The sequence below is a fragment of the Triticum dicoccoides genome, chromosome 5A, assembly GCF_002162155.2.
Source record: "Triticum dicoccoides isolate Atlit2015 ecotype Zavitan chromosome 5A, WEW_v2.0, whole genome shotgun sequence".
NCBI classification, from domain to species: Eukaryota; Viridiplantae; Streptophyta; class Magnoliopsida; order Poales; family Poaceae; genus Triticum; species Triticum dicoccoides.
The window spans coordinates 709,746,253-709,755,804 of record NC_041388.1 but is presented as its reverse complement, the minus strand read 5'-3'; the positions used below and the strand labels follow the sequence as shown (position 1 = coordinate 709,755,804).

Genomic DNA, 9,552 nt, shown 5'->3' with positions numbered 1-9,552 from the left:
AGGGCCTGCTCACCCCCCTGCCGGGTAGGATTAGAACTCTAAGAACTTGCCTCTACGCCGACGACGCCATCATCTTCGCCAACCCATCTCGTCAAGAAATCGACAACTTGCTCTTGCTGCTTGACAACTTCAGAAAGGCCACAGGACTCCGCATAAACTTACAGAAATCGTCTGTAGCACCCATTAGCTGTGAAGACATCGACCTTCAACACGTGCTATATGGATTTGGCGGCCCGGTCGTCAACTTCCCCTTGCGCTACTTAGGACTTCCCATCACCACGTCCCGCGTCCGGCTAGTCCATCTGCAATTCATCCTCATCGCATTAGAGCCAGACTAGCAGCATGGAAAGGACGCCTCATGTCGATTGCAGGTCGTAGGGTTCTAGTACGCTCCGTCCTAACGGCTCTGCCTACATTCGCTTTGACGGTGCTGCGGGCTCCAAAAAAGTTGCTCAAAGACATAGACAAGTGTAGACGGCGTTTCCTTTAGGCTCAAGACGACGAACTCTCTGGCGGCAAATGCAATGTCAACTGGCCCACAGTTTGCTCCCCGACGGACTACAGGGGCCTCGGCGTTCTTGATGTGCAGCAGTTCGCGCGAGCGCTCAGGCTACGGTGGCTTTGGTTCAACTGGCGCAGCCCGGACCGGCCCTGGGCGGGCTCGGAGCTGCCCTGCGACGACTATGACAGGAGGCTTTTCGCTGCAGCAACAAAAGTGACTATGGGCAATGGGGAAACTGCTTCTTTCTGCCACTGTACCTGGCTGGGATCATCGACCTTGTGTGCTTCCTTCCCAGCTCTGTTTGCACACGCGAGGAGAAAGAACAGAACAGTCAAAGAAGCCCTCTCGGCTGACGCTTGGATCTGAGACCTCGCCCATGGACACACGGATGGCCTGCTGCAGGATTTCCTTCGGCTGGCCAGGCGCATCCGTCTTGCCGCTGTACAACTGCAGCCGGGGACCTCGGACGAGATCATCTGGAAATTCACGGCTTCAGGGAACTACACTACAGCATCAGGCTACAACATGCAACTCCTGGGGAGGATCAAATCTCCTATGCACAAGCTAATTTCGAATGCCTGGGCAGCTGGAAAAATCAAGATATTCTGCTGGTTATTAAGCAAGCAACGAATCTGGTGCAATGACAGGCTACAAAGAAGAGGGTGGCCAAACTGTTATTTCTGCCAACTATGTCTCAGAAACCTAGAAACGGCGACGCACCTCTTCTGGCAATGCAACCTGGCCACGGATGTTTGGCAGAGGCTGGCGACATGGAACGGTTGTGATGCCGTCGACCCGGTCAGATGGCAACCGATGACAAACTCTACGCTGCTCATCACCACCAAGATGATCAATGACACCAGCCCGGCTTTCAAAAAAGCTGTCAACTCCCTCATCCTCCTGACTCTGTGGGAAATATGGACAGAAAGAAACGATTGCACTTTCAGAGGCAAGGTGGCATCCGCCTCTCAGATAGTCTCATCCATCAGAAGAGCCATCGAGCTGTGGCGCGCTGCGGGCGCGACAAACCTAGAGCCCCCGTTCGGGGATACGTTGGGAGATATGTAACTTGCCCAAACCCTAGTTTTTTCCCCTTTCTCTTCGTTTTCTCTTCTCTTTAATCCTTGACCTACGGGTCACCCACCCCATGTTTTGTTTCCCAATTGCTCTCTGCTAAATCAATGCAAAGCCAGGAATCCCTGGATCTTTCAACAATCGGAGCACCATATATACACGGACTCCCTTCATCTAAATTTGAACTAAAACCACGACAAGTAATTTAGAACGGAGGGAGTATTATATAGTGATCCGGTCCCGTCCGTCCGCCGTCTCCATGACGAACAATCATGGCCATGGAGTGCACTTTCGGGAACGAATCATTCAAAGGCACACGTTGCTTACACATGGTAGCTGATAATATATCCGTTGCTGATTATTCTCTCTGCACGGATGCTCCATGATATGCATCCCTCCCCATGCGCAAAGAATGGGATGCTCACTCAGACAAAAGCTCGCTTTGATTGGTCCCTCCTGTACCCAACATCTACTTTAATTGGCATCACACTCATGACAGCATGCAATCGAGCTGGAGGTGCACGGTTGCACGCGACCCACATGACGTATTGTCTACGAGGTCAGCAAGTAGCAAGTAGGACGACACCAGATGATTTCGGTTTGATAGTTCTACTCGAGCATCTAGATGGCCGAGTAGGGAGTGTGCAGGCAGGGACAACGACCGACGGCGCGAGCGCTCAAGGCTTAGTGGCAAGGGTCGTGATGGGAGCCCAGGGTTTGATTCCCGCCGGGAAAGGATTTCTGGCGTATCACCTGGGTGGGCTCCTTCTATAAACATATATATATATGCTCTGGGTGCTACTTTTTTTAGATCACCTACTTCCTGCAGATAATTGACTATCTTTTCATCCGTTGAAATGTCATCGAATCGATCATCTGTTTCGTGCAATCCAAAATCTGGTAACTCTGCTACCAGAATACCCGGTAAAACTCTGCCAGAAAAACATCCGGTCAAGGTGACTCGAAAATTGTTTTTTGTTTGTTGTGTGAGATACACAAAAGCATCGAAACAGAATCCCCTCCAACTAAACAATTGAAAACTGAACTGAACTTAATCAAAATGTACAAATGTACACAGGTAGTTTGTTTTTCCATGAATGAAAATATACACGTAGTTCATATATTGTGTACATCAAAACCAGAAACAAGTTTCCCAGCAAAAAATAAAATAAAATAAAATAATCTTACATGAGTTGTCCGATCAACAGCACTGCAAATCAAGGGAATACTCGGAAAAAATAAACTTCAAACCAAGGGAATGTAAACAAGAATAATTAACTAGTTTTTTATGGAATAAGAAGAAATAATTAATTAATTACACACCATTTCCGGCAGGCTGATCATGATCATTGCGTGCTCCCGAGTAGTTCAACCCCTTTTGTGAAAAGTATTTCCACACCGTGAGCTCCTCGGCCTTTGCCCGCACGACGTTGAATGACAACAACACGTAGATCAAGGTGAAGACGACCACTGCCGCGACGAGCGCGATGACGTACGATGACGTCTCCCAGTCCCTGCAGCTGCCAGCGGCGTACGCGCCCAGCAGGCCGAGCAGGTCCAGGACCACAGCGGTCTGCAATGCCCGCAGTGGCGCGCCGGGCTGCTGCTTCTTCGTGGTGCGTTGCAGCAGCATCAAGATGACGACGACCGAGGCCACGAACGACGTTGCGTTGCAGTAGAAGAAGGCCTGGTACCGTGCAGCATTGAAGTCAAGCAGGATCGGGTTGCCGGCGACGGTGGGTGGGTGTGCCGATGGGGACGGCAAGGGCGACGACGAAGCGGTATCGTCGTCGCCCCACGTGCCGCCGGGAGGCGCGAGACCAGCCTGGTACGTCACGCTCGCCGCCAGGATGCCGAGCACCATCAGGTACTTACGCTTCTCATAGTCCTCGCTCTCTAGTTTATCCACGGTGGTGATCACCTCCTGATCGCTCTTGTTCTTGCTGCCACCGCCCGGCCCAGTCGACAATGTCTCAAACAGCCTCGTTAGGCACTTAGGGAGGCACTTGGACCAACCCCTGCGCCCGAGCCAATGAAGTAGGATCTCCAGGATGAGGAAGGCCACGACGGCCGCCACGAGTGCAAAGACATAGATGGAGGTGCGCAGCTTCCGGCAGCTGCCTGCGGCGTAGGCGCCCATGAGGCCCAGTAGCCCGACCATGACGCATACGTAGAGCGCCTTGGTCCGGATGCCCGGCTTGGACAACGTCTGGTTCACCAGGAGGAGAATGACGGTGACGGACGCCATGAACCCCGCCGCGTTGCAGTAGAAGAACACCTGGTATCTGACCCCGTAGTAGTCGAGGAGGATTGGGTCGCCGGCGGTGACTAACTTATCCCCATTGCTCTCCGTCCAGAATCCGCCCGGCGGGTTCAGCCCTGTCTGGTACGTGACGGTGGCGGCGAGGATGGCGAGTTGCAGCAAGAACTTGCGCTTCCTCTCGAGCTTTTTTTCTTCAAGAATACGCTCAGATCCAAGCGGAGGAACTTGTGCCGCACCTTGAGTTGCTTCTTCTCCTCTTTGCCGGAACGACTCGCCACCAAGGTGCACAACAGCAGCAGCAGGAACATGCGCCGCTTCTTCTCCTTGCCGGGACGACTCGTCAGGATTGTGGATGACATGGAAAGCTTCTTGAGGTGCTTCTCCTCCTTGCTGGGACGGCTCGTCGGGGAGGTTGATAACTTGAGGTGCGTCTCCTCCTCCTTTCCGGGGCAACTCAGGGGGGAGCAACGCTACAAGCATGCGTTGCACCCACCGTGCCAGCCAGCTCTGCTTGCCCACGACCTTGGCCATGGTGTAGAGGAAGACGGCGACGGCCAGCGCGGCGACGAAGATGGTGGTGGTGGGATCCCGGCAGCTCCCGGCGACATAGGCGCCCATGAGGCCGAACAGGTCCAGTATCATGGCAGTCTTGAGGAGCATGGCACCCCAGACGGTGCTCAGCACCTTGCTCTGGACGATGATGATGACAACCACGGACGCCACGAACGCCGCCGTGTTGCAGTGGTAGAAGGCCATGTACCTCTTGAGGTGCATGTCGTGGAGAACCGGGTTCCCCGCGATGCGATTCTGATGCCCTTCGGGCCAGACGCCGCCCGGCGGGCTCAGCCCTGCCTGGTACGTCACCGTCGCCGCCAGCGTGGCCAGCAGCAGCACAAGCGACCGCGTCTGCTCCAGCTTTTCTTCGATGTTGATTGTCCTCGCTGCAACTTCTTGCCGAGCACCGATGTTGATTGTCCTCGCTGCAACTTCTTGCCCATCACCTTTTGGCCCAAGGCCAACACAGGCAACGAGTTTCTTACGCCATTCTTCGATCGCGTCGAGGCCGAACGCTGACACCAACACAATGTAGATGGCCACGGCGCCGACGAGGGAGACGATGTACACGGTGGTGGGGATCCACCTGCAGCTCCCGGCGGCATAAGCGATCATGAGGCCAAGCAGTTCCCCCAGGACGCACACAAGCAAAGCTTTGGACCGGACGAGACGGTCGCTTAGCGTCCTGCTCATGAGCAGCATGATGATGGCGAGGGAGGCCACGAAGGAGTTGGCATTGGCGTAGAAGAATATGTGGTAGCGGATCTTGTAGGGCCCGTCGTGCAGCAGCGGAGCGCCGGCGCGGTGCATATCCTGGGTCTCGCTCCAGAAGCCTCCCGGTGGCGCCAGCCCCGCGCCGTACGCCAGCGGGGTCGCGAAGGTGGCCAGCAGCAGCAGGAACTTGCGCTGCTCCTTGAGGCGCCTCTTCTCCTCCGCGTCCGCGGCCGGCGCTTCCGTCCTCGAGGCCACGCGGAGGTGGATGGCGACGTAGACGAAGACGACGGCGAAGAGCAAGGAGACATAGATGGACCCAGGCACGCTGCGGCAGCTCCCGGCAGCGAAGGCGGCCATGAGAGCCAGCAGGTCAAGCAGCATGGCGGAGCGGAGCACGGTGAGGCCGACGCGGTTGCCGCTGAGGCGCCGGTCCAGCAGGAACATGATGATGACCAGCGACGCCACGAAGGCTGTGGCGTTGCAGTAGAAGAAGGCGGTGTACCGGGCCGAGTAGGTGGACACCAGCACGGGATCGCCGACGCGGAATGGGTAGACCGCCGGCGCCGGGGACACCGCAAGGGACGGGGGCGCCGGCGGGTTGACGGCGCCGGGGCGCTGCTGTGGGGTGTTGCCTCCATCGTGGTCCTTGGACCACACGCCGCCGGGCGGGTTGAGGCCGGCGCCGTAGGTGACGCTGGCGACCAGCGTGGCGAGCAGCAGCAGGTACTTGCGCCACTTCCAGAGGAACTCAATGTCCTCTGTCGGCTCCATCGCCACGATTCCGGGTGGGGAACACACTATGTATACCACTTCCCAGTAGATATATACTACTGTATTTTGTATATCTATACATTATATAGTGATGTCGGCTCCGGGAATCATGGCGATGGAGTGCCCGTAGGTGTCTTCTTTGGGACACGAATCGTTCAAAGGCACACGTTGCTTTACACATGCTTGCTAAATATATCCATTGCTAAGTACTCTATGTCCCTCTCCACGCAACAAAGAATGGGATACTCCTCTCTCCCCATGCACCAAAGAATGGGATGCTGGATCACTTTGCCCCCCCCATCCTATCGTATCAAACCTTGCTCTCTACTTCTCCTTTCTCTCGCTGTCTGGCATTGCAATCGAGCTGGACATATACTTGCACGCGACCAAGTGTCGTCCTGGTCAAGGCCAGGAGTACTGTCGTGCCAGGTCAGCAAGCGGAGACGACAAGTTGGCTTGATGGCGCTACTCTAGTAGTATCTGATTTCTTGCTCCAGGTGAGAACCGTATGTTTAATGTTAATTTGTTGTACCTAGCAATTGTGGGGTTTGCACGATGCCATCTTGTTGAAGGCATGCATGCATTGTTTTGAGTTGTTCGCACTTGGGTTGGGAATAAAAAACCATGATTTGACCTTTGGTTGTTGGATGCAGCGATGGTGGTGTTTGCACGTCATTCTTTCTCTAGAGACATTGGTTTTGAAGAACCTTTCTCGCAGTCTTTGTGTTGTCAAGGGACGGTTTGTGCCATTGATCGTTGTTGCAACCACTGTCGATCGCTATGGCGTGACATTTCTACGTCATGAATTTTCTTTTCTTTTCAATAATTTGTAGTGTATTTATGATGTCTTGGCAGCCTTTTGGCATTATTATATTATTATGAATGTTGGGCGTATGGAAATTAATTTTGGCTCTCCGGCTCAACGGAGCTCAAATTTTGAAAATGATTAAAAACAATTTTAAATCTTGAGAACATTCTGCAAAAAAGTATGAATGTGCACTACATCGTTGCCAAGTTTCATGTTGAAATACATATTCAACAGCGTTGCAAGACATGTATTTTTAGCACATGCACTATTCACTATAAAATACATGAACTTTTATTACATGTTATGAGCTTCAGAATTTTTTAACTTATAAAGTACATTTTTTATCATTAATCTTGTACAAAACTTCGAGCTCAGGAGGCAAAAAAAAACTCACTCCAGGGTGTACTAATATAACCTTGGAAATATATTGTTATTTTCCTCGAAAAAATGAACATTAATAATGCCTTGCAAGTCGATTCATTGCCGCTCATGGCACTAGCAAAGCACGAGTAAAAGCATAAAACCACCACATTTGCGCCATCACTAGCAGGAAAGGCGTTTTTATAGGGATTTTGTAGAAAGCACCACATGTAGGTCCTAATTTTTTTTCCCAGATTGTACTGATCACTCGTTTTGGCTCTGTTAAACCCCGAACTTGAAAGACCAGGTCCGCTTGCAGATGCCGATGTGGCAATGAAATATCAATTTTGCAATGAAAATATCCATGTTTCGACCTTTGGTTGTTGGATGCAGCGACGGTGGTGTTTGCACGTCATTATTTCTCGAGAGACCTTGCTTTTGAGGAATCTTTCTTGCAGTTTTTGTGTTGTCAAGCAATGGTTGGTGCCAATGATCGTTGTTGCAAGGACTATTGATCGCTATGGCAGGACATTTCTATGTTTTGAATTTTCTTTTCTTTAAGCAATTTGTTGTGCATTTATGATGTCTTGGCAGTCTATACGTATATTATTATAGATGCTATGCATATGGGAATTAATTTTGGCTCCATGGAACCCAAATTTTGAAAAAGATTAAAATTTGATTTAAAGCATGAAAATATTCTGCAAAAAATATGGATGTGAACTATATCGGTTGCCAAGTTTCCTGATGAGATACATATTTCACTTAAGCTGCACAACACGAAAACATGTTTTAGAGCCTATGCACCCGGGTACTCCTTATCCAACCACTCATTCCTGCATCACGATTCGTGCAAATAATTTTCTCTTTTTTGTTTCTCTCATATAAAACATGTATTTGTACTTCAACTTTGCAGCACAACAAAGCTTTCTACGTAGAATGTGGGATAAAACTTACAGATTTTTTGGTCCAACATAAATATACAAAATGAGATTTGTTTGATTAAAAAAATCTTATTTTTCATATTTATGTCGGACAAAAAAATCTGAAAGTTTTATCTCACATTCTAGTTACAAAGTTATGTTGTACTGCAAAGTTTGAAGTTCAAGACATGTTTTATATGAGAGGAACAAAAAAGAGAAAATTCCATGTAATAAGGTAGTTGTGTAGCACAGATCTCAAAGCAACATTGGAGTGCTTGGATAGTGAGGCCCGAGTGCATAAGCTCACAAAATCTGCATTCCTGCACAACATGGATTTTTAGCACATGCAGCATTTATTATAAAAGTACTCCCTTGGATCCATATTAATTAGTACAACTTTACAAAGTTGTACTAAACCAGCGAAAATTAATATGGATCAAAGGGAGTACATGATTTTTTTTATATATTGTGATCTTTGAGATTTTCTAAAACTAACGAACTGCATTTATTATTATTATTATTATTATTATTATTATTATTATTATTATTATTATTATTATTATTATTATTATTATTATTATTATTATAGCAAATTAGAGCTCAAGAGGCAAAAAAACTCAATATTGGGTGCACTGATATAACCTTGGAAATATATTATTCTTTTTGTCAAAAAATGACCATTTTATGCCCAGGAAGTTGGTTCATTGCCGTTGATTGTTTCGAAGTGCCATCACTACTGGAATTCAGTTGTGGCACTCGCAAAGCACGAATAAAAAGCGTAAAACCAACACATTTGCGTCATCACTAGCCGGTAAGACCGCATGTAGGGCCTAATTTTTGCAGATTGCACATATCGCTTGTTTTGGTTCTATTAATCCCCGAACTCAATGACCAGGCAAGCTTGCAGATGCTGGCGTGGCAAAGAAAATATCAATTGCATACAAATCTAATTTGGTTTTGCAGAATGACTCAAAGGAAGAAAAAAAAAGTGATTGGGTCCCTCCCTCCAACTCCAGCCCCCTACCACGAGAAGACATTCATCTTCCCCCGGTTTTGTGGTGGACGCCGACGGCTATGCATGTGCCCGCTTGACACACCGCCGTCGCTCTTGAAGGGCACGACACCCTGGTGCGACCGAGGGCTGTCGGTAGGGACGGCGAGTGGGTGGGTCCACGGGACGACGATGGATAAGTCCTGCCAGTAGATTCAACTAAGGTGAACGATCTGATAACCGACTCCTTTGTCGGCGCCGCTAGACGACGGGTCTGCCGCCGATGTCGAGAAGCTGCATGCACTGTTGGCAGAGGCGACCAAGAATGAGATGACCGCGCTGCGAAACAAGCTTTCCCAGCTCCAATCCACGCACAGGGATTCCAAGTACTGCCTCCACCCTGGCGCGCCCGGCACAGCCACACGCGCCGCTTGATGAATGATATTTTTTACCCTCATCGAACCCGAGTTTAAATATGGACGAAATCAAGTCAATACATGAAAAGAAATAAAGAGGAGATAGAACAGCCAAAAACCCCCCGCGTCGTCCGCTCTCGGGCGACCCGGGGGCGAAACCCTAGGCGCCGCCGGT

The 9,552-nt window shown here is 50.0% G+C and overlaps 1 protein-coding gene across 1 annotated transcript in view; it reads right to left on the bottom strand.

Moving 5' to 3' along the window:
• Window positions 1-2,717: 2,717 nt before the first annotated feature.
• The window catches only part of LOC119300566, a 27,425-nt gene continuing 20,590 nt past the window's right edge, over window positions 2,718-9,552 (bottom strand). The window contains exon 6 of the mRNA XM_037577491.1: window positions 2,718-5,905. Within this exon, the coding sequence (XP_037433388.1) occupies window positions 2,892-5,905 (3,014 nt within the window). The 3' untranslated portion in view covers window positions 2,718-2,891. The remainder of the gene's footprint in view (window positions 5,906-9,552) is intronic.